Here is a 27,554-nt window from a genome sequence, read left to right on the forward strand (position 1 = left end):
GAAGAGAGAGAGAGAGAGAGAAAGAGGAGAGAGAGAGAGAGAGAAGGAGGAGCAGAGAGGAAGAGAATAAGAAGAAGAGGAGAAAAAGAAAGCGAGAAAAGAAAGAGAGAGAGAGAGACAACTGACCGGTTGGGGATATATATATATATTGCTTCACTTTCTCCCCTCTGCCCTCTCTCCACCCCATTAATTGAAGACGGTTGACACGAGGTGTGTGTGTGTTTATATATATATATATATATATATATATATATTGGAGAGAGTGGAAGAACAGAAACAGAACCAGAAGCCGCACGAGGACCCCCCACCACCACCCCCTCGAAAATGCTCTCGCTGAAGAAGTACTTCACGGAGGGGCTGATCCAGTTCACCATCCTGCTGAGCCTGATCGGGGTCCGGGTGGACGTGGACTCGTACCTGGACGCGCGGCTGCCGCCCCTCCGCGAGATCATCCTGGGCCAGAGCTCGGCCTACACCCAGACCCAGTTCCACAACTGGCGCAACGCCCTGGACGGCCACGACCTGCACCCGAAGAGCGCGGACCTGGACCGCTACTTCGCGGCCCGGCGGCTGCTGCTGCACGACGTGCGGGGCCTGGACCGGCTCCTGGTCCCCAGCACTCGGCTCAGCGCGTGGCTGGTGCACGGCGGCGGCGGCGGCGGCGGGGGCGGTGCCGGCGGCGGCGGGGGTGGGGGCAACCGCGACCCCGAGGGCCCGCAGCCCGACCTGCCCCCCGAAGGCCCGCCGGGCGCGGGCGGGGTCGGGGTCGGGCCGACCGAGGCGGCCGGCACCCAGGCCGGCGGGAGGAGCGGCGGCGGCGGCTCGTCGCCCGCGCGGGGCTTCCCGGAGGCGGATGAGAACTCGGGGGCCGTGGCGCCGCCCGCGGGGGGTGACCTGACTAAAGAGGTAATTGTCGCAGCGGGGTCTGAATTGGGCACATTTCACACACACCCCTCACCATCACCATCACCATCACCCCCACACCACACCCCTCACCATCCCCATCACCCCCCCACACACACACCATCACCACCCCCCCCACACACACACACCATCACCACCACCACCACACACACACCCCACCCCCCCCCCACACACACACACACCCCCACATCACCACCCCCCACCACACCCCCCCCCACACACACACACCCCTCACCATCACCCCCCCCCACACACACCCCTCACCATCACCCCCCCACACACACACCCCACCCCCCCCCCCACACACACACACCCACCACCATCACCCCCACACACCACACACCATCACCACCCCCACACCCACCATCACCACCCCCCCCACACACACACACCATCACCACCACCCCCCCCACACACCACCCCACCCCCCCACACCACACACACCCCTCACCATCACCACCCCCCACACACCCACCCCCCACCACACACACACCCTCACCATCACCCCCCCCACACACACCCCTCACCATCACCACCCCCCACACACACACCCACCCCCCACACACACACCCCCACCATCACCCCCACACCACCACACACCATCACCACCCCCCACACACACCATCACCACCCCCCCCACACACACACACACCATCACCACCACCATCACCCCCACACACACCCCTCACCATCACCATCACCCACACACACACCCCACCCCCCCACACACACACACCCATCACCCCCCCACACCATCACCCCTCCCCCACACCATCACCCCCCCCCACACACCCCACCCCCCCACACACACCCCACCCCCCACACACACCTCTCACCATCACCCCCCACCACACACACCACACCCCACACCACCATCAACCCCCACCTCCCCACACCCCCCCACCATCACACCCCATTCCCCCCACATACCCCCCACCATCGCCATCACCACCATCACCCCCATCACCCCACCATCACCCCCCACACACACCCCACCTGCACTACACCATCACCCCCTCCCCCTCGCCCCATACCACACATCACCATCACCCCCCATCTCCTCCACACACACCTCCACCCCCCATCACCCCTCCCCCCCCCCAACCCCACCACCATCACCCCCATCTCCTCCACACACACCCTACCCCCACCATCACCCCTCCCCCCCCCCCACACCCCACCACCATCACCCCCCATCTCCTCCACACACACCCTACCCCCCACCATCACCCCCTCCCCCCCCCACACCCCACCACCATCAACCCCCTCCCACCCCCCCACACACACCCCCCACAAGGTTTTATTGGGTCTGAGTGCAGTTTCAAACATTGTCGAGCTCGGGGAATGCCGTTTCAACAATGAAACAAATCTGTCCCCAAATAAGAGTCTTATATCAGAAGACACGGGCAGGTTGTTCTGGCATCAGGAAGCTCAAGAGGTTTTTAAGAATTCCCCCACACTGCTATCAGGTCGGAACCTGTCGGGTGCATTGCCTGTTCATCTAGTTTCTAAAGCAAACGTTATCATTTAAAAAAAAAAGTGGCATCGATACAGACACCAGAAATAAAACACAGATAACCCCCACCCCACGGTGAACCGGCATTCTATTAAAAGGCACTTTTCAGGGAAATTTTCCACACAGCACTTGCAACATAGTCGAATACTTCAAAAAGCTCATAAATGCTGCTTATATATCGACAATTTAACAGTTGTTAACGGCTTCTCTGCAATTTTTCTCTCCCCAAAAATTCAATAGTTTGGCGTTGCATTTAGCAATCCCAGACTGAGTGCTGAGTGGCGGGGATGGTGGGGTGCTGTGTTATCTGCATTTGAATCCAAACTCCAGTAACTTAATCCACTGTGCTACACAGAATCTTAATTTTAACAAAATGGTGATACAGACAAACAAATCACTGGGCAACTTGAATATGCAGTAACTCTAGTCTTTCAAATTCTCTACTGGGTTTGTATTCCCTACACATCAGGCAGTGAGCATGTAAGGATTAGGGGAAATCCCAATTATTAGTGTGGCCTCCGGAGGCTGGAGTTTCCCTACTGATTATTTGGATATTCATTTAATGACTATGCTATAAGAACAACAAAAACATCTTGCATTTGTATAGCAGCCCTCACGCAGCGTATGGTCCCCAGTGCGCTTGAAAGAATAAGATATGAAGGGGTACGGGGGAGTTCAGAATGCTTTTAAGTGCTCCAAGTTGCGACCTTGCATGAAAGGTGCTAAATAGATGCAAGTTCTTGGTTATTTAGTCAGTTTGCCACCAATGCTACCATCTGCTGGGAATATTAACACCTGCAATCTGGGTTGGGCCCCCACGCCCAGGTCAAGAATGCACATTGGTGATGCATGCTGGCAGGTGCTTTAGGTCAATGCAATGTAACATTTTTATGCTTCATTTCTCCCCCCATTTCTTAGGATATAGCTCTGTGTTTGCTGGCAGCCTTCGCTAACTTGTGTAATAACATCCCCATGGTCATTATTTCAGTTTAGACAACAATAACAACAACTTGGATTTATATAGCGCCCTCCACGCCGGACGGCGTCTCAGAGCACTTTGTTAGGGGCTGTTCTTTGCTCACTGGCCTGAATCAGCAAGTACTAAATGACAATGCTGCTGAAATCCTATCAGGAAACAAGTGATTTTACTGATTTTTGGGCTTAATGAATAATCTAAAAATAAAAGAATCTTGTCATATCGTATTTCAGTGACCTCCCCTTGACTTCTTTCCCTTTTCCTCCATACTTGTGCAGTGCCTCATTCCAGATTTAATCCTCCGGTCTTGTCTTTGTGGGATCTTCAAACAATGAAAGCAGTTTGATAACGCAGCACCCCATTTGTCCACACTAACACGTTTGCTACCCTGGTCAGGGCATATGGAGGAAAATGTGGAGTGGAAGTAACTGTACAGTTGTGCAGTTGCTAATGCTTTTGATTGCACTTGTGGCATTGGAAAACATGGTTTCTTGTCACCTTAGAGTTCCAATTATTGTATAGGCTTGCAAGGTCTAAACATGCCTTTAGAGTAGACTTATTTTAAAGTAAATAATGCAAATTGTTGTGGGACCAATATGATACAGTAGGCATACAGTATTTTTGGAGTGTATATATGTCTGTGGGGGGAATGTCTCAACTAAAAGTGGCCATACGTATAGTGTATTAATTTGGAATCTAGTTCTCTGCAGATTTTAAAACGAACTTACTGCTAAATTAACTGTTGGCCCAGCTGAGATCCGCTAGCTCAGGATAGCGTATTCTATAATAATAGTCCTTGCATTTGATATAGAGCCTTATGACATCTTCGAGACGTCTCCAACCGCTTCACAGAATATAGTGTAAAGTGAATTGACTGTATATTTTGTGGCCGAAACATGGCAGCCAATTGCGCACAGCAGTGTCCCACAAACAGGCGTGGATTGAGCTACTACGGCTGAGCTACTTGTAGAATGAACTCACTGAGCTAACAGTGGACCTACAAAACAGCCTTTTAAATAAAATGCTGAAGAGTTGCCTTTTGCCTGGTGGCCTCTGTGTGATGATTTGGTGTAATTGAGACAGCAGCGGAGCTGGGCAATGGCACGGATGTGGGGTAGAAAGGACAGTTGAGGGGCAAACAAGACGCCAAGGTTCCGGACCGGCTCAGTAAGGTGGAGTGCATCCTTTTATAGTGATGCTGTCAGTGCCTGAGGTGTGGGGGAGCTCACGGGAGCCAATAAGGAGAGCCTCGGTTTTGTTGACATGTCTTGTTGCTTAGTGTTCAACTTCAGCAGGAAGTCTAATAATAATAATCCTTGCATTTGATATAGTGCCTTATCAGTCTTCAAAACATCTCAAAGCGCTTCACCTAATATACGGTAAACTGGAGTGACTGTATTTTGTGGGTGAAAATACTGTAGTTAGTGTCTCCCACTCCGACTGGCAGAGGAGTGAATCCTGTGACCTGAGGTTGTGGTATTTTGTTTATCAGAGAGGAGAGACGTTGCAATAGCAATGTGTTCTCGTTTAGTTCCCTTCAAACTGTGCAGATAGCTGTGGTCGAACAGTTGCTAGTCATGTGCTTTTCCAAAAGAAAGCTTCATAACATCAACAGCGTTTTATTGCTTGAAAGATAAAAATAAGTGTTCCAGAACAGTGAAAAGCATGTCCAAACTTGCCAGTAAATCCATCTGGCTCAAGTTTATTTTTGTTGTCAGGATTTCTAGATGTGTGTGTGGGGGCGGGGGGGGGTTCACATCCAGTCGCTATTCTGGTAATGGTATGCATGGTTAGGTGAGGTGGAGGATCTTGCTCTTGTTTACTGCTGCGTTTGAATCTGATATGTTGCAGCTAAATGTTCAAGTACGTGATGTACATTATGTTCATATTTTTGCGGACTGGGTAATCGATATATGTATAGATCCTGGGACTGGGGTCTGTTGATGACAACTGAGCTTTCTACAGTTTCTACAGGTCCAGTTGTCAGTATTTCAGTTTCACAAGTGCTGCCGGTTTCTCCCGCAGCCCAGCATGCTTTCAGCTCCATTGAGAAATTCCCTCTTACTTAAAGGACTAAACCTTTGCAGCAATTGCAGCTTGTTTTATAATTTAAAACATGGTATTCTCGTTGTCCCCCTTTCTTCCTGATTTAGTCCAGTGGATAGCAGTTCTGATCTGCATTGTTATCAATGTGACTCATTTTTGTTGCTCTCTTCACCCTCTCCCTGAGCGATAATCAGCCAATATTCAGTATCTGTTACAGTGGCTGTTTGGGAGATCACACCAAGGCGGAAGGACTAGAGGTACAAAATTCTGAGTTTCAAAGGGCAGTTTCAGGACAGACACCAGAAAGCATTTCTTTATACAGAGAGTAATCGATAGCTAAACCATGTAACCAGGCGAAGACATTGGCAGCTTGATGATGTATCGCAAAGGCAGTAAGTCGGATGTGTGATTGCAAGGATGAGATCAAATGACGGACTTTCTTCATTTTCATCTTGTGATCTTGCTTCTGTTAGTCACCGAACGTCTGCCATTAAATGCACTCTCAAAAAGAACAATTTATAAAACAAAATGTAGGAATTGTTGATTTGTCTCATTCTAAGAACATAGTTCCTGTATCCAATGGTTCCTGAGATTACTGAGCCTGCTTTGTGAAGGATCCATAGTGCTGGTTACTGGTTCCCTTGCTGTATTCCATGACCTATAAAGGGAAATAAGTTTAAACAGAGGAACAGGTGTAGGCCATTCAGCCCTTCGAGCCTGTTCCGCCATTCTGTAAGATCATGGTTGATCTGTACCTTAAATCTAATTACCTGCCCTTGCCCCATAATCCTTTGATTACCTAACAAATATCTATCCACCTCAGTCTTGAAAATGTTAGTGAATCCAGCATCACTGCTTCACTGTGCTCTGGTCAATATATCCGGCTTTTGGTTGTATTCTGTGCCAAGTCCTTCAGACTTCCTGGTTAAAGCTTCATTCCCAGGGTTCTTTTGTCCTTCCACATGATGGTTTCAATATTGTGTGTTTATGCGTCACTGTCTCCAATCCTGCAGTTCGTATACTGAGCTGTGTATCAATACTAAAGGAAGGTGGCAAGACCTTTCCTTTTGTTTAATGTTGATGGTGCATGGAAAATAATTGGTGGCTCACAGAAAATAAACTGAGTGGTATGAGTTGCAGAACCTACATACAAGTGTTTCAGTCCGACACATGCCTCATCCCTAACACACATCAAGTATATTTGCAGTCATTGATCTTTGCCTCAACTCAAACTAATCGCCCTTGCCCCATACCCCTTAAGGAATAATTTCTACCTTTTCTAATGGTTTAGTTTGTAGTTGAAGATATACGGGAGATCACAGCAGTTATGATGGAAAATTTGGAATGATGCAATTTAGTTTCCCCAAGATTGTACACTGCTGAGTCTGGATTTGTGGTTTTACCTTTCTTCCACTTTTCCTCCTACCTCATTGGTGCCATTCTGTCTGGTCGTGTTTGGTATGTGTCTTCTTCTCTCTCTCGTTCTCAAGTGCCAAGTGCTTACCTGATCCAATATATTGCTATTGTATTACTGTAACTGATGTCTAAAGGTGAGGATTGTGGCCTTTAGACCTGAGCTATGATCTAAAGCAGCTCCCACATTGGTAACCATAGACTTGTTTAGCTTTAGTTCTGGATCAATTTTATCTATGAACCAAAGGAGGAACTTTGTTCTCTTTATCAAATAACACTTCCTAAAGTCATGCTGTAGAGTTATATAAACATTTTAAGGAATGCTGCTTCCAATTCTGGGTGCCTCATTATAGAAAGGATGTCAGAGCCATGGATTGAGTACAGCATAGGTTCACGCAGACGATGTTGTAGATTAAGGCTTGTAGTTATAATAATAATAAAAATAATTCTTGCATTTGATATAGCACCTTTTCACATCGCAATGAGATGTCTCTGAGAGCTTCACAGAATATACTGTATAGTGACTATTTTGTGGAGAAAAGCAGCAGCCGATTCCGCACTATTACAACAATTATTATAAAATATTAAAACATTTATTTATCAGGATATGCCTGAACAATTGAGTATTTTTCTCACTGGAACAAAGAAGGTTTAAGAGGGAATCTATTAGCTATTAGGATGAGACATTTAATGAGGGATTAGGTGGGCTTTTGAAGAAGAACAATATAAAAGTTTATTGGGAGGGGGCAAGGATTGGAATGGTTATCTCTGGTGGAGATGCTGGCAGAGGCTCAGTGGCTTCACTCTGTGCTGTAATTTCTATGATTGTATAAACATATGAGCTGTCAGCCAAACCGCTGATTAATCGTTGTACAGTTCCTCTGGTGTTTATAAAAGGATGAGCGTTCAGTGAGGCTGAACCATCATTGTCCACTTGCTTAATTGAAAATCTTTTCCTAATGAGATGGCAAACTGTTTAAATTGGTGCACCGTGGAGGAGAGGGTGGCTGGAGGGGAAATATTTCTTGCTTTCTCTCTCTGCTTTCTGACTGGTGCTATGGGATCTTCACTGGTTGGGAGAGATGGGCCAGGGGATTAACAGCATTATATATCACTTCCACAATTCTCCACTGGAGAGTATTGATAAGAACAACGGTCTTGGTACCCTCATAACCTTGCATTAGGACTACATGGACTGCTTAGCTAGAGAGGTACGGACAGGAGAAGTGAGCAGCTTCTGATTGCTGGCATAGTACAGGTTAGCAGATGTTAGCAAAGGCACTGTATTTGGTTTCAATGCTCCTTGGCGTGGGAAGGAAATGTCAGCCAGTTTCCTCTTTTGATTGCTATTTACTATGCGTGTACACAGTTATTGGTTGAGTGTTGATGCATAGGCTGTGTATTGTGAACTGCATAACTATCATTCATTAATGGGCTGTGGACATTGAGATTTTGTCTAGTACAATAACAACTTGCACTTATATTTATATGCTTGAACCACATTAACCCATGCTGTCTCTTCATGAGCAATGCCACTCATCAGCGCCTCGGGACGTCCTCCCAACACAAAAAGCGCTTTACAAATGTAATTTTGTTGTTGTTGTGAAGCATTCCACTTCCTGCATTAGCCATTACAATAACAATCTGTGGTCATTTTAAATGAATTATGAAGATATTAGTGCTAGCTGCAGATTTTAAATCCTTTGGGTAGGTGGATTTAGTCCTCTATTCCCTTCTTTTGAGTGAGTGATTGTGTGAGTATAACATAGTAAGTTGAGACCGGGTAAGTAATGCACTAACTGGGTGTTAGGCTATTGAGAATGATGTTATGTACAGTTACACACACCGGCCAGTCTAGACTGGCAGTTGGTCATTTCTTTTCTCCCTCAGGCTTGCAATCAGAAAGGAATTTACATTAGCTGCAGCCGGGTATTGTGACACATTAACTGTCACTATAACAGAAACTTATGTGAAGTCAAAGCCATGACCTGTTACTCATGATCACAGTAGATGCTAAAGATGAAATGACATCTGCTGGGTGTGGGGGTGGGGGTTTGTCTTCCTTGGAGGGGAGGTAAGCGGGATCTCCTTGGAACTGAACTGGCTCCAAGGTGACTGCTCGGGCATGGGATAACAGAATCAAGCCAGCCCTTTATGGCGGTCTCGATAGTCCGGTTACTAAGCCAAGTGAGTCTGCAGTACTCCAGGGCACTGCTTATTGGCAGGACCTAGGAAAGCAGACCACTCACAGGGAATTATCCCACTCAGCTCCTTGTTATCCCTGCAAGCCAAAGCCCTAATGGGTAAGGTGGTCCAACTGGACGAGCAGCGGGAAAGCTTGCCGGACAGTAATATCAATTGCAAGCTATGTGGTTTTAGACTCCAGCAGTTACCCCGACACACACTCAGGGGTCCCCAAACCTTGGTTCTTGCCAACTTGCGCCTAACAGTTTCTGGAATTAGGTCAGCAGGATAATAATAATAATAATAATAATAATCCTTGCATTTGATATAGCGCTTTTCACGTCGGGAGGACGTCCCAAAGCGCTTCACAGAATAGACTGTAAAGTGAATTGACTGTATATTTGTGGGCGAACGCGGCAGCCAATTGCGCACAGCAATGTCCCACAAACAGTCGTAGATTGAAAATGACCAATTTATTATTGTTTTTTGTTTTGGAGGGATTATTATTAGGCGTGTGGAGTAAGGAAACTTGCCCAAGGTTTCGCCCTGCCTGGAATTGAACTCAGATCTCTCGCTTGCAAAGCGAGTGCTCTAACCACTGAGCTACAGGACTCCACATACAGGATGGGTATCTCCTGGCAGAGAGTGGGCGTTCCATTCCAACAATCTATCTCCATGTGTAGGTGGGATGCATGGAAATCTCAGCTTAGTTTGGATACTCTTAAGAATGGTGATGGGTTTCAGACACCCAGCTGACCAAAAAAAAGTCAGCAGTTTATAAGCCTTTGTCTCCCTGATACTGAGTTTTCACACACATATTGATTAACAGTCATGTTCTAAGAATATACCTAATAGCGTTCAATATTAACAGTATAGTAATACTGACCGCACAACTTTCAAACTCTTAGGCTTCACTTCTCTGCCTCTTCTGAGCTGATGGTTGCTTACTTTGCAGTTGATTGATTGTGGTGAAATATCAACCGTTGGAATCACTGGCATTCTCTGGTTCTAGGACATTGATTTGATTGATATCCTGTGGAGGCAGGACATAGATCTGGGCGCTGGGAGAGAAGTTTTCGACTACAGTTGCAGGCAGAAAGATGGTGAGCAACAGCAGCAGGATGAGGAGGAACAAAGCAACAAGAGTGAAGAACCAGAGAAAAGCCATGGGGACTGGAGGAGCACAGCACTGCAGGGAACTGCCCAAGTGGATGGGGAGACTGGAGAAAGTGTTCCAGCTCAGGTACTGCCTAATAACTATAGAGTCTTGAATCTACATCGATCGTTCAACCAAATTCTCACATAGATAGTCTGACCAACCAGCTGATTGGGAGATTGCATTACCAAATGATCTCTCTCACCTCTGGTTTGGACTGACCGATCCAGTTACACATTTCCCTTTAAGCAGCAACTGTTATCAAGTAAAGTAGAATAGCTGGTGCTGATGGCGAAGGAGGTGGTAATGGTTCTAAAACAATCTTTATTTTTACACACAGTAATAAAATAATCATGCTTTCATTTGACATAACTGCTTTCTCGTCAGGACGATGTACTAATGCGCTTCACAAGATATACTGTAAAGTAGTGATTGCATTTTACAGGCAAATCAAGCAGATTACAGCGTATTCTGACCTGATATTATCGATTTCCTTTTGTTTTCAAACCAGTGTTCTCAAAGATGGTTTTATCCCACTACAAATAAATCAGATGAGTTTACTTCTTAAAAGCAAACTGACCCAAATGTGACCTGGACTGAGACCAGATACTGAATGATGGAAAGTTATTCAACTGAAAGGGCATCAGAGCTGTGCCTGAGTATTGCCCTTGCTCTTTGGTCTATCAGTAACACAAAATATCCCCCAAAATATAGATTCAATTCACTTTACAGTATATTCTGAAGCACTTTGAGATGTCTCGAAGACATGATAAGGCACTATATCAAATGCAAGGATTATTATTAGTAGTTGTAATAGCCATTCTTCAGGATCAGTCTCAAGAGTATCTTCACCTTGTGCCTTCTCTTCCTGCTTTCAAAACTCTTTTCAACTCCCAACGACACAAAACTTTCACTATCAGCAGGGCATTTAGCAGCTATCTGGGTTGTAGAACCTGATGTTTTTAAAAGCTTTTATAATTATCCATTCAATGTCAGTTTAACTATAACAGCTTTTAATAATGTGAGCTAAAATATAGTAATGTGAGCTAAATGTAATCCCGCAAAATAGTAGGTGTATGTGCATCCTGCACCAACTTTGTGTATAACAGAATCTGGCATTGTAGTTTTTGAGTCAAATAGTCAAATGGTTTGTTTGGGTGTATTTTGGTGCTCAGAAATAATCTGACTTGAGGTGAGGTAAGAGAGCTATAGTAATTGAGTAAACTTAATGCTTTGTTTAGCACTTTCTCTTCTATCAATCTCACCCCCCCCCCCACACACACACATTGTGTTCCAATGCTAGATCCAGTCCTTGATCAACTTCCATCTCCAGAACACTGTTTACTTACACCTCTACCTCACCCAACAGCTGAAACCCTCATCCATACTTTCAGCACCCTGAAGCTAGACTGCTTCAATTCTCTCCTTTCTGTCCTCTCCAACTCCATTCCCAAGCTTCAGTTCATCCCAAACTCTGTAGCCTGTTCTTTCCTGTACCCAGCTCCACACATTAATTATCGCATTTTTTTCCAGGCTCCACTGACTCTCATTGCCCCAAGAAATGGACTTCAAAATCCACATCTTGATCTTCAAATCTTTTCACTAACTTGGCCTTTCCACCCTTTACAAACTCGTCAGTGCTCTGTGGTCTCTTGTTTATCACTCACTCACTCACTCACTCACTCACTCACTCACTCACTCACTCACTCACTCACTCACTCACTCACTCACTCACTCACTCACTCACTCACTCACTCACTCACTCACTCACTCACTCACTCACTCACTCACTCACTCACTCACTCACTCACTCACTCACTCACTCACTCACTCTGTCCCACCATCAGTACCTCAACTTTCCGCTCGTGGCTCTGATCTTCTGGAATTGTCTCAGAATCTGTTTACTTTGCGCCTTCTCTTCCTGCCTTCAAAACACTCTAAAAATGTAGAGGTTGTTGAACACTCTTTGTTCAATAACCTCAAAGCCCTGCACCTCTCCCCCATCCTCGATGGCCCCCATTGTCTTTGTTAAGCACTTCAAGGTCAGAAAAAAATACACACACATTCTACTCCAGGATCTTCAAGGTCAATGCTTCACGATGTGGTTCTCCCAGTGGCCTAAAGGTCCCATCTTGGGCCACAGCGACCAGAAAGTTTGTACTTGCTGTACTATCGGCTTCGCCTTCTTGTTTCTGTAGCTATGATGTGTTTACCAAACGTTTCGGCTGTCTAGGAAGGAGTCCAAGAGAAACTGCATCAATATAGACATTGTATTCTATTTAGCCTATTGTATTATTCTATATTATAGAGAGGTGTATTGTTAAAAACAGATTTCAAACAGTGAACATCTGAACAATATCATCTGTGGCATTTTACAGCTTCTGAATTTGCCACATTCCTCACTTTGAAATCTAATGTTGAACACTTAAGATAATTCATCTGAAACTGTTTAGCTTTAACCTGTGCCTCGTCCAGCTGTGGCTTAACCAATTGAGCCATTGGGAAGCAGGGCCTAAGATTCTGTAACAATGTGCTTCAGTACGACTCTCTCAGCGAGATGTTGGAACTGGTTTAGGAGCTTCTCATTGGTGAGAGAGGCTTGTAAAAAAGTGTACCATATTCACAGAAATACTGCAGTAATAGGGAAATAATGTAATATTTTTGCTGAACATTTTCTCCTCTCATTTGTTACCTGACTCTGTGCGTGTGTGATATATGTGAGGGTGTGGTGGTGTATGTGGGAGTGACTCATTTTATTTACCAAAATTTATACCATACCTCTGAGCTCTGTTTGTTACATGCAATAGTTGAATGCCCTTTACTACATTATAACAATAATAATAATCCTTGCATTTGATATAGCGCTTTTCACGTCGGGAGGACGTCCCACAGCGCTTCACAGAACACACTGTAAAGTGAACTGACTGTATATTTGTGGGCGAACGCGGCAGCCAATTGCGCACAGCAATGTCCCACAAACAGTCGTAGATTAAAAATGACCAATTTATGATTGTTTTTGGTTTTGGAGGGATTATTATTAGGCTCTGTGTGGAGTAAGGAACCTTGCCCAAGGTTTCGCCCTCTGCCTGGAATTGAACTCAGGTCTCTCACTTGCAAAGCGAGTGCTCTAACCACTGAGCTACAGGACTCCAAACATTTTCCTTCTCTAAGCATTACTGAAAAGCAAATGATTCCGACACTATAACCACTATGATCTCTGGGATCAGAATAGAAAACAAATGTCATGTTTCTGAGTAGATTGTGTGTATTTTTTTCAAATGGCACCTGCAGGATCAGCCATTTAGAACAAAAAGCCTTAGACATGGAACAATGTGATATGCACAGTCAGTATCTGAGGACTAAGGACCAACCCAGTCTGCCTGTTACTGTATTTTGTTTTGTTCTGCTGAGGATGGGTAGATATGTAGATACCGTTGCGTTACTAAAATGCACATTGAGTCCTCTTTCTCCTCTGGGGGTATGTGTATGTTTTAAAAAGTCTAGCTTGGAACTAAAGATGGTGAAAGTAGCAGATTTTTCCATGGTGTGTGTGTCTTCCCATGATGCGTGTGTGCGTGCCTTCTTCCCATGATGCGTGTGTGCGTGCCTTCTTCCCATGATGCGTGTGTGCGTGCCTTCTTCCCATGATGCGTGTGTGCGTGCCTTCTTCCCATGATGCGTGTGTGCGTGCCTTCTTCCCATGATGCGTGTGTGTGTGCCTTCTTCCCATGATGCGTGTGTGTGTGTGCCTTCTTCCCATGATGCGTGTGTGTGTGCCTTCTTCCCATGATGCGTGTGTGAGACGGACAGAGGGGTCCCTGCACACTGTCTTGAACAGATTGTGCTGCTTTGCTTGACGTCCAGTCTTGCATGTGTTGACGCTGGTGTCTACTCTCTGGTTTGTGAAAGGTGGAAGTGTTTTTTCTGCGGGTTTGGGTGTGAACTCTGAGCTGCTTCTTTCACCCTCTTAAACCTCAAGTTGTAACACATTTTTTATTTAAAAAAAGTCTCTGTAAGAGTCTTGCAAATGTAATATTTTAGTGAAGACAGGCATAGTTTTGTTTAGGTAGCTTGATATTTTTGAGAATTATATTTCCTGTGTCAAATTGCATCCTATACACAAGATCTGTTTGTGGGCTTTGCTCATTATTCAGCTTCTGTGGTGTTGGTCAGTGTTCTGAGGAGATGAGTGCCATCTATCTGTTTCTCTATGTGAAAGTTGTATGGTTACCATGTGGAGGAGCGGCCAACAATCCCCCAGATAGAATTGGACACTCACGTCATGGCTGTTTATGGGACAATTGTTTGCCTACAAATACAGTCACAACACTTCACAGTAAAAAGCATTCTGAGATGTCTCGCCGATGTTCGAATGCAAGGATTAGATTACAAGTCAACCCCATGACCTGTTTTCACTTCCATCAGAAATGATTGTGAAACTGGGACCAAAATTTTAATGATGTAGAATTATCCGTTTGCATCAGCAAAATGCTCATTCAATAACAGCTTGTTGTTCATCTGGATAGTGTCTCAGAGCACTTATTCTCTAAACCATGGGCATGTCTTGTGAAAGGGGTGAACTTGTTTGGTTTTAAAGTATAATTGGATACGATGATTTGTGGTTATAAATATGGGCACTGGCTTGTTAACTATTTAGTTCTCAACACCTTTTTACACTAGTGACATTCAGCAAGATGGATGTGTAACCGTATATCTGCCTTCGCTAAGCTACAGGTGGAGTCCTATAGCTCAGTGGTTAGAGCACTCACCTCACAAGCGAGAGGATCCAGGTTCGATTCCCGGGGCAGGGCGAAACGTTGGGCAAGTTTCCTTACTCCACACGCCTTTGTTCACCGAGCAGTAAGTAGGAACCCGGTTGTTAGTCGATTGGAGGATCACTTTGCTGGAGGTAATAATTCCTTCAAAAAAAAATGGTCACTCAATCCACGACTGTTTGTGGGACACTACTGTGCACAATTGGCTGCCGGGTTTCGCCCACAATATATAGTCAATTCATATTATAGTATATTCAGCAATGCGTTTTGAGACATCTTGAAGACGTGATAAGGCGCTATATCAAATGCAAGTATTATTATTTGCCATTAACTGGTAACTGGTTGTTTGGCAGGTGCCAGGGGTGCTGGACCAAGCTGCTCTTTCCTTTGAGGAGTGTCTGAGACTTCTGGAAGAAACTTTCCCTTTTGGTGAGGATTATGAGGTGAGAAACGTTGATTAGTTTTGCATGGGGCAGTGTCGTGCATTTAAACTTACATCACATCAAGATATTCTCAAAGTATACCTGAACATGAAATTAAATAACCACAATAGAATACATTTCTATAGCGCCTTTCACATCGGGAGGACTTCCAAAAGCGCTGGATGGTCAAGGATTTGGACCCGAGAAGAGGCTTGGGATCAGGAGGGGTGGAGGGCAGAGAGGGTAGGGGTAGCGGGGTGACTGAAGGCGAGTTGCAGAGGAGAGTCTTGAGACGTGCTTGAAGGAGGCAAGGGAGGGAGCAAAGCAAAAAGACTGTGGGATGGAGTTCCATAGAGTGGAGGCAGTGAGGCTGAAGATATAACAACAACAACAAAAAGATTACATTTGTATAGCATCTTTCACGTCGGGAGGACGACCCAAGGCGCTGCAGTGTCCTGGCTACCTGGAAGTTGGCCATTTTTTTTTTAGCATGCAAAAAGCTGCCTGACATTTTAAAGCAACTTGGCTTTCTGCCCACGAGCAGTGAATGGGGAATAGCAGGTTGGGATTTTATGGGTCCCATTTACCGTGTTATATTGGGGCTCCACTATGAACTCTGGGTGTATATAATGCACTTCAGTCTTAAATTACTGATGGATGGTCTTAGCCTTAAGACCATGGCTGCACTGCAAGAGTAATAACTACATCATAATCAGTCATAAATGACATTTGCCTACAAAGTGCATAGTCACTACACTTCACATCCTGTGAAGCGTTTGGAGACATCCTCTTGACGTGAAAAATTGACATGAAATGCAACTAATACTATTTATCAAATAATTACTGGAGATGCATATTATAATTCCTTGGTATTCTTTTAATAATTAAATGGAGTCCTGTAGCTTAATGGTTAGAGGCCTCACAAACGAGAGGACCCAGGTTTGTTTCCTGGGCGGGGTGAAACCTTAGGCAAGTTTCTTTACTCCACATGCCTCCGTTTATCTAGCAGTAAGTAGGAACCTGGTTGTTAGTGGATTGCCGGAGCATTTTTCCAGGGGTAATCTCCTTAAAAAAAAAAATTTGAATAATAAAATGTGGTCACTCAATCCATGACTGTTTGTTTGTGGGACCTGCTGTGCGCATTTGGCTGCCGTGTTTCACCCATAAAAATATACAGTCAATTAACTTTACATTATATGTGAAGCACTTTGAAACGTCTCAACTATGTGATAAGGCGCTGTATCAAATGCAAGGATTATTGTTATTAAATGCCAATAGTGTACACCAGGTTCACCTAAATTTTACCTTTGGAAAAGCTTGTGTTACCCAGAAACAGATGGATAATTCTTGCATTTCTTTGATATAGCGCCTTATCATGTCTTCAGGACTTCTCAAAGTGCTTCACAGAATATACTGCAAAGTGAATTGGCGGTATGTTTTGTGGGTGAAATGCGGCAGCCAATTAAGCACAGCAGTGTCCCACAAACAGTCGTGGATTAAGTGACCAATTTTTTTTTGAAGGAATTATTATCCCTGGAAAAACAATCCACCAATTGACTAACAACCGGGTTCCTACTTACTGCTAGGTAAACAGAGTGTGGAATAAGGAAACTTGTCCAACATTTTGCCCTGCCGGGAATCAAACCCAGGTCTCTTGCTTACGAGGCAAGAGCTCTAACCACTGAGCTACAGGACTCCACTAGTCATAAGATATAATAATGTGATCTTATGGCTGTGCTGTGTGTGACTGCAGAGCCCATCCAGTGCCTCGAGAGCACCATCTCCTGCTGTCCTTGTAACTCCACAGAAGTTATAAGAATCTCACCACTGACCCCAGACCTAGTGTGTCCCACACAGCAATGGTTCTGTGCCTCGTGCGTTATCCTGTGTCAGAATGCAGCAGTTTATTGCTGGACATGTCACTAGATCGACTTTCCCGTGTGTTGTTAACAGTTTCCAGCAGCAGTGTCTCCGGAGCTGAATGAGGCTTTAGACAGTGCTCTGCCTGGCACCAACGATACCGTCAATAGCACTTCACAGACTGCTGTTCTTCCACCTGAGCTGCCAAGTCCAGAGTCTCCTTTAGACTTAGAGCAGCAATGGCAGGACCTTCTGTCTCTCATGGAGCTACAGGTGAGCAGGTCTACATGGGTCAGCTTTTGGCATGTAGTGATGTGTGGCAACATGACTCCTGATTTTAGCTTACTTTAGTCCCTCTATGTATCTATCTGTATACATGGACAGTATATGTATTATGCGTATATTTAAGAGATTAAAGAAAATCTCAGTCTTCACACAAGTTCTTCCTTATGTTAAATCTACGTCTACTGTGAAATGTAATTTTTCCAAATAGACTTGGAAAGGGATTACTGAGTGAATTATTAGAAGAATCCTGAATTTGTAAAGTGTTTGCTTAGTTGGTAGTGCTCTGGGCAAGAGGTTGTGGGTTTGAAACCCATACCAGCACTTGAGCCCATATTCCCGGCTGACAATACCAGAGAAGCATTACATTGTTACAGTAAGTAGGAACCCGGTTGTTAGTCGATTGGCGGATCGCTTTTCCGGGATAATAATCCTTCAAAAGCAAAACAAAAAAATAATAGTTTGGTCACTCAATCCACGGCTGTTTGTGGGACACTGCTGTGCGCAATTGGCTGCCGCATTTCGCCCACAAAATACACAGTCAATTCGCTTTACAGTATATTCTGTGAAGAGCTTCGAGACGTCCAGAAGACGTGAAAAGCGCTATATCAAATGCAAAGATGATTATTATAGGTTTAGACCTATAGATGAGACGTTAATCCGAGTCCTGACTCTGTTTTGGTGGATCAGTTAAAAGATATTGTAACAGGTACAGCGTCAAATATCATGGGAAGCATGATTGGAGAGGCCATGGTCTAGGGCAGGACCAGAGAAGGTCACGAATGGGGCACATTTGGGTCTATGGGTGCCAGTTGGGGAGGTCAGGCAGTACTGCAGGCCATGGGATTGACCCAGCGAGGATCCTTCCATGTTCAGTCTAACATCCATCCAGCGAGGTGGAGGCACAACCTCTCAATTGGCTAATCCTGGTCGGAATTCCTACAAAAGGGAAGCCTCTGGCGATGCATCAGTGAACCTAGCGGGGTGTAAGAGGGGTTCTTATGCCCAGGACTAGTTAGTTAGTTAACAGGCAAGGGAGCTGCTGTTGACTGTAACTTGCACAAGACCCCCATGTCTGCTTTTCAATATGAATGTGACACTGTTATGAAGAAACAGGGAATTCTGGTGTTCTAGCCAAAATTCCTTCTTCATCTTAAAATGTATTAACAACTGTCTAAATATCATATAATCATAGAATATTACAGCACAGAATTTCTCCTCATCTGCCCTCTGATTCTTTTGCCAGTTATCTTAAATCTATGAGCCCTGTTACTGAACCAACTGCCAGTGGAAACAGGTTCTCCCTATCAAAACCCCTCATAATTTTGAACACCTCTATTAAATCTCCTCTTAACCTTCTCTGCTCTAAGGAGAACAATCCCAGCTTCTCTAGTCTCTCCACATAACTAATAATAATAATAATCCTTGCATTTGATATAGTGCTTTTCACGTCTTCTAAACGTCTCAAAGCACTTCACAGAATATGCCTTAAAGTAAATTGACTGTATATTTGTGGGCGAAACGAGGCAGCCAATTGCGCACAGCAGTGTCCCAAAAACAGTCGTGGATTGAAAATGACCAATTTATTATTGTTTTGGAGGGATTATTATTAAGTGTGTGGAGTAAGGAAATTTGCCCAAGGTTTCGCCCTGCCTCCCTCATCCCTGATAACATTCTGTTAAATCTTCTCTGCACCCTCTCCAAGGCCTTGATATCCTTCCTAAATTGTGGTGCCCAGAATTGGACACAGCTGAGGCCTGACCAGTGACTTATAAATGGATAGCAGAACTTCCTCGCTTTTGTACATATGATTGCTCAAGACACTGTTTCTGGCACAGTTGTGGTGTTTGCCTTCATAGTCTCTGTGCTTTAGAGTAATTTATTACGTGAAGCACTATGAGATATTTTCATGTGATAATAATAATCCTTGCATTTGATATAGCGCTTTTCACGTCGGGAGGACGTCCCAAAGCGCTTCACAGAACACACTGTAAAGTGAATTGACTGTATATTTGTGGGTGAACGCGGCAGCCAATTGCGCACAGCAATGTCCCACAAACAGTTGTAGATTGAAAATGACCAATTTATTATTATTTTTGGTTTTGGAGGGATAAGGCACTGCATCAAATTGAAGTGAATTTTTATAAAGTTACACTTGTCCTGGACAGTTTAATGGTGCACTAGCATTCTGTGCTAGAGCATGGTGAGATACAGCGTGCTCCTGTTCACTGATCACCTCGAGCCTTTCTCATGCATTTGCTATCAGCTAGCTGTAGCGTAACATTGGTAGAAGGCACAGGGAAGGGTTGGAGGTGATGGGGAGACTGCCACCAGATTTCTAGCTATGTGTACGGTTAACTCTCATACATTTCTGTTTGCAGGATATGGAAGTAATAAATAGTGCTGCAACTTCCTACAATTCCAGTGCTAGTTCTCACGGTAGTGATGACTTGGCTACAAACTACACCCAACCTCAAACTACAGCTACAGCCATCAATCAAAATGTAAGTCTCCACGATGCCACCCTGCCTCAATGCGCTGCTGACTTCCCCCTCTTCAATCCACATTTGGAGAATCCTTCTACAGACAGTGGGCACAGCCTCCTTCGTTTGGCTTCCACCAATTCTACCAACTTTGACACGACCTTTGGCTCAACAAACTTCACAGGGATGCTCTTCCCTCCCCACATGAATGGAACCAGCAACGAAACTTCCAGTTCCAGTTTGCTCGACCCTCTGTCCAGTCTGTTGGATGAAGCCATGCTTGATGAAATAAGCTTGATGGACCTCGCTATGGAAGAAGGCTTTGATCCAATGGAGGCCTCGCAGATCGAAGAAGAACTAGATTCTGACTCTGGACTTTCTCTTGATTCTAGCCGGAGCCCCATATCTCCGAGCAGCTCTGAATCCTCTTCCTCTTCCTTGTTTTACGAGGAGGGAGCAGTGGGATACAGCTCCGAATCGGAATCCAATGACTCTGAAGAGGCTGATGGAGTGATTGAAGGAGCGGTTGGGGGTTATCAGCCTGAATACAGCAAGTTTTGCCGCATGAGTTACCAGGACCCAAGCCATTTCCACTCACTTCCTTTCTTAGAGCAAATCAACCACAATCACACATACAACCTTCCCCCAGGGGCACTCTTCTCGAATCAATATCAGCAGCCTGGGCCCGGGAAGAAAATGCACCTGAAGGAGAAGCCGGCATCTCACATAGACGTGCATTTGGGCCGTGATGAGCGCAGGGCTCAGACCTTGAAGATCCCATTCACCAATGACAAGATCATCAACTTGCCTGTTGATGAGTTCAATGAGCTTTTGTCCAAGCACCACCTGACTGAAGCTCAGCTGACCTTGATCCGTGACATTAGGCGGCGAGGCAAGAACAAGCTGGCAGCTCAAAACTGCCGCAAGAGAAAGCTGGACACCATCGTTCACCTGGATCAGGAGGTGGAGCACCTGAATAGACAAAAGACCAAGCTCTTAAAGGAGAAGGTGGAATTTGTCAAGTCGCTGCGTCAGATGAAGCAGAAACTGCAGGACCTTTACCAGCAGGTGTTTGACAGCCTGCGGGATGAACACGGGCGACCTTATTCGCCAACACAGTACGCCCTGCAGTACGCGAATGATGGGAGCGTGCTAGTCATGCCTCGTGCCCTCGCCACTCAGCGAGTTAGGCCAGACAAGAAGAATAAGAAAAAGTGAAAGGAGGGGGCCAGGCAACCAAGGATCTAGGTTTAAAAATGAACTCAGACACTGTGGGGCAGAGCTTCCCAGCTGCTGCTAAACTTTAAATGACTGACACACTTGCACCTTCTCATTGAAAATATCTCGCGATTCTGGTGGCTGCGGGTCAGTTTGGATGGAACATGTGCCGGACTGATGGTGACTGAGCTTTATATTAAGTTGATAGTTTTGACCACGTTTAGAGTGGGAGCACCTGTTGGTCCTCTAGTGTAATAAAAACCAGAGGCAATGTTGTGGGTCTGGTCTGTAGGACAGGAGTTGAGACGCAGGTTGAGCACTGGAGTCTTTATGGTTCAGAATCTCCCACACTGCTTCGCTTGGGATACAAAACTGACTTTCAAGAGCCGCACATCATGCAGTTTACCAACCGCAAACCAAAAGCTGAATCGCTTTTAGTGGCACATCAATTCTCCCTTTTTTTTAAAAAAAAAGCAACAAAAAAATTTTGGGTTTTGTTTTTAACAATCTGCAAAATGAAGCTGTTCACAACTACTTTTTTTTTAGTTAAGTAATTTCTAAATAAAAAAAAATTACCGTACATATTTTCAAAAGTAGGTGGACAGTTATTTGGTTAGCAAAGCAAAGAGGATTGGAATATCTCCGTCTTGGAATATTAAAGGAAAAGCGCCAGTCTGGTAAACCGTCTTGGTTAAAGAGGATTGTTTAACAATTGAACCAAATTTGTGCCCTATCCCAAAGGTACTAATCTCTTCCATAGTTGGTGTCTTTTTGAAGTCCATTGAATGTCAGCTGTGTATAGAAACTAAGTTTCACATTCCCCGCTTCTCGTGAAATCTTACATGGAGTTTTGTTTGGGAAGAGTTGTACCCACATTGCCGGAAACCTGGCTCTGGCTGATGTGAGGACGGGTGTACACACCTCTGCATAGTGTCCAGCTGACAGCAGGAGTTCTCGGGGAGTCTGGCACTGGCCAGGCATTAGTGGTCTTATCTGAGATGGACAAGTAATGAGCTGCGTTTTGAGAGCAGCTCTGGCCGTGACGGAGTGCACTCCTTCCCGGTGCTGCCAAAGAGCAGAGAATAGAGGAACTGAGACAGTTGATACTGTGAAATATAACTGGCCGCGGGGCTGTGGATTGTGGAGTTAGCCAGGTTCCTTTTCTAGATGTCTTCTGGTTCTGTAAAGCTGATCATTGCTGTGTGGGAAGGTAACTTGGAGGAGGATAGCTTGTGGGGAGGGCTTGAGGGTTTCTGTGGGGGGTAGATTAAGGAGTGGTCTGTACCGGTACATCTCTTAACTTGGCTACTAGGAAGGCCCGGGATGGCAGCCTTTCCTCAGGTGAGCCCAGCTGGAGATTGTGTGGGGAGAGAACAGGTGCTTTCCAACGTGCAGATCATGTTACTGTGGGAGGGGCGAGGTGGGGGTGGCGGGTAGGGGCACGTAGGAGAGCAGATATTCTGATCCCAGGCCTGTGTGTCTGTGTCGTTGTGCAGTAGATGGTTCTGACCTTGTTGTTGGTGTTCCTCCACTGCTGAGATCAGGAATCTACCTCACTGAGAACAGAGGCCAGGAGGTAACTGTGTGTGTTTAACTGGTTTAAATGGTCGGGCCCTATCTCTGAATTGTGCTAGATTTGCTAAATATGTTCGACTTTGTTTTAAAAACTCTTGAATTTTTCTACAATAATTGCATAAAAGCTCGGGCGCAAAAGCTTCAATTGGCTGAGATTTATTGCGGAATATATAGACAGTGGAGCGCAGGCCATATCAGGCCAATGCTGGACTGATGGTGTTCCTGGTAATGAGGCTATTCTCTAGCCTTAGATCTTTGTAACCTAACCTATGTAATATTCAATCATCACTGTGGCTCTGGTCTGTAGCACTAACCTAGAGACTGCAGGGAAACTGAAGCTTTAAGCTGAGATTGCTCCTGGAGTCGCTGGGAACACTCAGCGGGTCAGGCAGCATCTATGGAGAGGAAAGCGAGTTAACGTTTTAGATTTCTGACGAAAGGTCATTGACCTGAAATGTGAACTCACTTTCCTCTCTCCATAGACGCTGCCTGACCTGCTGTGCGTTCCCGGCCACTTCTGTTTTTATTTCAGATTTCCGGCATCTGCAGTATTTTGCCTTTTGCTCCTGGAGGTTCTATATTGACAGGCAAGTTGCAGTAATATGCATGCAAAGGAAAACACTTTTAAATTCACAATTTTTTTAGGCATCCACCCCCTCCAGGTTTAGAATTGAGATGGAGGTGAATTTTTTGAAGCTGTAATAAAGGACAGCTCTGATGTTTGAGGTCTTTGTCTCGTCCTGCAAATGGCCTGACAACCTCAAACTTTGTGGTTCTTGTGAAACTTCATACACCTTGTTGTCAGCTGCAGTTGATAGTTTCTTTTATAATAATGATAATAATCCTTGCATTTAATATAGCGCCTTATCACATCTACGAGACGTCTCAAAGCGCCTCACAGAATATACTGTAAAGTGAATTGACTGTATATTTTGTGGGTGAAACGCAGCAGACAATTTTCTTGACATTGAGATGTTTGGATATTTTGCACATTCAACAGCAATCGCTTCATTCTCTTCCCTCCCTGCTCCATCTTTACCATAGCCGACGTAGCTCGGTTATTGATGTGTTGAGGCTCCAGTGCTGAAGGTGCCTTGAGGTGATGAACCTTTGCTCCAAAGCACTTCACTGAGATATTACCACGTCTGCTGCAATCCAGCCACTAGATTCTGCTGAAATTATTACTCTGATCTCTTGACGTTTTGGGGAAAATGTCGGTGTCTCCTGTCACTTTGGGGAGGAAAGGCAAGTCGTGTGCAGGGAGGGGAGTCTTGTAAAGCTATGTGGAACCATTAACTACTGAGTGGACTGTCTCCAGAGGACATTCCCAATACTGTAAACCTGCTGCTCGCTGTTCTACATGCTTGACAGGTGCTTTCCCCTATGTTGCTCACTGCAATCACATTTGTACATTGCAGTGTTAATCAAAATCTTTGTTTCAAATCTCCCAACTCCTCACCTGAAGGTGTGTACGGAGGTGGGGGGTGGAGGGGGGGGCGATTCAATTCCTTAGACCTGGCACTCCTTCTGAACCAGCCATTTGTCACATGAACTGCACTGGTGAGATTTTTGGAAGAAAAGCCGAGTTTGTGTGGCCTGCCCACAGCTCTCCTCTGAGCTATCTATCTCTGTAATGAGACTGTACAGAAATATCTATACATAACTGCACTCAGTCATACCGAGAATTAATGCAAAGGGGCTGCCCAATGCAGATGATTTGCTTGCCTGCTGTGAAGCTTGAGGTGAAGAGTGATAACTCTGTACTTTATGTACTCTCCCATGTTGCTGAGTCTTACTGCTTATCTTCCAAAGTATCTGAACTGCAGGGAATAAATATGCTCCTATAGCACCGAGGGGTAAAGCTGCTTTCGATGCTGAACCTTCTCATTCAGTAGTGGATGTATACTTTCTCTTATTGGCTGGAGATGTGTCCAAACCTCATTGCTTGGATCCAAAAGTAATTGATCATGAGACTGAGTTCTCCACACACGTTGACACAGTTTTGAATCAGCACCTGGTCACAGTGTGTGGTCAGCCTGTGTGGAGTAGAAACACCTCGGGCTGGTTAGGACGAATGGCCTGTATCGGGGGCGTCATGTCATTGTACACTTCCAGGTCTCGGATGTTATGTATTATTTTCAGGCCTTGTCTGGGGTCCCCAGGATTGAAGTCTCTAACAAGACGTTTTCATCTTCTCTCAGAACTGGCAACTACAGCCCCAAATTAAACTAGACAGAGAACTCTGTCTCATGATCAGTTACTTTTAGGATCACATCTCATCACACTCGTAAAGAAAGGCAGCCGAGAAGTGAAGCTTCTCTGAGAAGTGAAGCTGCTTGCTTCTAGCTCTTTACGACTGGGAAATAGCCAACGTCTGTGAAACACAGCAACGATGCTCTGACTCTTTAAAGGGCCATTGCCTGGTTTGGGTGGGAGAGGAATTAAAAACTGACCATTTCTGTGCGGTGACATCAAAGGCCAGCGACTGGTCGATGCATACCAATCCTGCTTCACGTCTTCACAAAGACTTCAAGGTTGGTTTAAACTCCTAGCCCAGGGTTTCAAACCAGTGAAACAGCGGGTTCGAACTTTGTCTGCTCTGTATTGTGATAGCTGCCGAAATTAGCAGTTGAAGCTTCTGGGCTGTAGTAGAGGAAAATCAGTCAGCATATTCTAGTGCCTCCGCCTCCTGCTTAAGACTGTGCTGGAGGTGTTTGTATGAGGATGTGCATCTTATGTGACACCCTCCATATTTGAATAGCCTGGAAATTTGCCCTGTAATGACACACGATTGGATACCTTGGTGATGTTCTGTTGGGAATCATCCTTCAGAAAGGGGGGGGGGGAGGAAGAGAGAAAAAGTTGGCAACAAACACCTTGGTTAAGAGTGCTGTATTTATGTTGAACTGTTTCTATAAACGATCAATGTTTTGTTCCAATGTAACTAGGTGTCGCATTGCATTGATCTCCGTGCCTGCCAGTTGCTCTGTATCAATGTCATTCATTAAAAATGTGCTCAAAAGAGATGTCGGAGTAGAGCATTGTACATCATACTTTATTCTTTTACTGTGTGTAACCTCACGACTTTCCGATCATCTTCAGCTGAACCCGTTGTAATCTCTTCCATTGTCTTTTGGGTTTTGTATATATTTGTGGAAGTTCTGTAAGACTGAAGAGCTTTACTGTCTGTCCATTTTAGTGTTTGTTTTCTGTCAGATTTGTGTAGATATTTAATTGTTGCCTGGGAGGGGGGGGAAAGAGAAGGGTCTCTTCAAAACCTGTTGTATATTTTTCTTTACGTGGATATTTACAGCAAACCAGGATTGTTTAGAGGGGCAGGAAATGCAATAAATTAGTTATATTTTCACATCCTGTGTTAATATTGTTTTCCTTAAGTCTTAATATTCTGCTGAACCAATGCTGAGAGAGAGCTGCTGGATCATCCTGTCCCTGGAGTAGGGGCATTTTATTTATAACTGGAAAATGCTTCAGATCTTTGGTACAGACTGCACTTCCTTCATTTGTGGCTTTGTTAGCAATGACGTTTGAGGAAGGGTGAGATGAGACTTTCTCAATTACGGCTGTGATTGTGGCTGTACATCTAATTAACTCATTGACTATTGATAACATGAACAGTTAACAAGTTATAACTTTCCCAGTTGATTGGGGTGAGGAAACCCAGGTGTAGGTGTGATGCCGTGTTAAGTTAGGGAAAGCAAGGATGACGGTCTCTCGACTGCAGCGGCAAAACATAGCAGCGGTTACTTTTTCTTCTACTTCAGTAATTCTCACAGAACAGAAATGCTTCAGGACATGTCGTCTTTACGGAAGATTTCCTTTAGTCTCGTTCTCCAAAATGGAGGCTGCCTTGTGCTGCTTGGGGCACTTCCACCACGTAGTTGGAGCGAAAGGAAAGGGATCGAGTGGATCCTAAGTCAAGAGTTGACAACCATAAACTTGCTGTTTAAAAGCATTCTTCTTTATATACCGGTTGCCCTTTGTATCCGAAGATTATGGGTGGGTGAAACTTTATGGATAGGTGATTATTTTTTTCTTTAGAGAGTGTAGAAGCTGCTGTCCACACAACAATCGCACTCGTAGGATAGCGAGCAGTGTAACCTGGTGTCAGGGAATATCCAAGAAAACCAGACCACTTGCTAACCACCACATAGGCAGAAAGCATTACCTCTGAGAAGCTAATCGACTAAGAACCGGGTTCCTACTTACTGCTGGATAAACAGAGAGAAATTTAAGGTTTCCTCCATCTGGACCCTCTCGCTTGTGTAACCACTACACAATGTGACTCCTTTATGTACACAAATGTTAACATCAAAATATTGTTTTTTTTATCAGCTGCGTGCAAGTGACAGGTGTACATTAAACATTTGATGTACATGAAACATTTCCTTACCAGAACACAAGTTAGTGTGAGCGTCTTAACAGCTACTAAGACAAACGGGCACCAAAAAGGTTTCAGTAACGTAAAATATTTTAAAACATCAGCCCTAAATGCATGACATTAGAGTTGGTAAACAAATTATTTAAGAACACCACCAGAGCTTAATCACTTATTATTTAACTACAAAACTGTACAAATGATGTGGTCCTTTAACCTGCAGCGCCCGAGATTCAGGTCGGCCAATTTTATAATAGTTTTTATGGTGATGTGCAGTACTACAGGTCATAAAGTAATATATAAATAATGCTACACAACTGCCTTTTAT

The 27,554-nt window shown here is 44.8% G+C and overlaps 1 protein-coding gene and 1 non-coding gene across 2 annotated transcripts; one reads left to right on the plus strand and one right to left on the minus strand.

Annotated features, from left to right (window-relative positions):
* The first annotated feature begins 135 nt into the window (after positions 1-135).
* Positions 136-23,231, plus strand: nfe2l1b (nuclear factor, erythroid 2-like 1b). The gene is made up of 6 exons (XM_042343238.1): positions 136-716; positions 807-906; positions 10,072-10,302; positions 15,344-15,433; positions 17,366-17,545; positions 19,936-23,231. Exons 1-6 carry the CDS (start codon positions 325-327, stop codon positions 21,253-21,255), a joined length of 2,313 nt encoding a protein of 770 aa, XP_042199172.1. The 5' UTR covers positions 136-324; the 3' UTR covers positions 21,256-23,231.
* Positions 17,037-17,108, minus strand: trnat-cgu. The gene has a single exon. It is a non-coding gene; the product is annotated as a tRNA-Thr (tRNA).
* Positions 23,232-27,554: the final 4,323 nt, after the last annotated feature.

This window comes from Callorhinchus milii, unplaced genomic scaffold (genome assembly GCF_018977255.1).
Source record: "Callorhinchus milii isolate IMCB2004 unplaced genomic scaffold, IMCB_Cmil_1.0 Scaffold23, whole genome shotgun sequence".
In the NCBI taxonomy this organism is placed as follows: domain Eukaryota; kingdom Metazoa; phylum Chordata; class Chondrichthyes; order Chimaeriformes; family Callorhinchidae; genus Callorhinchus; species Callorhinchus milii.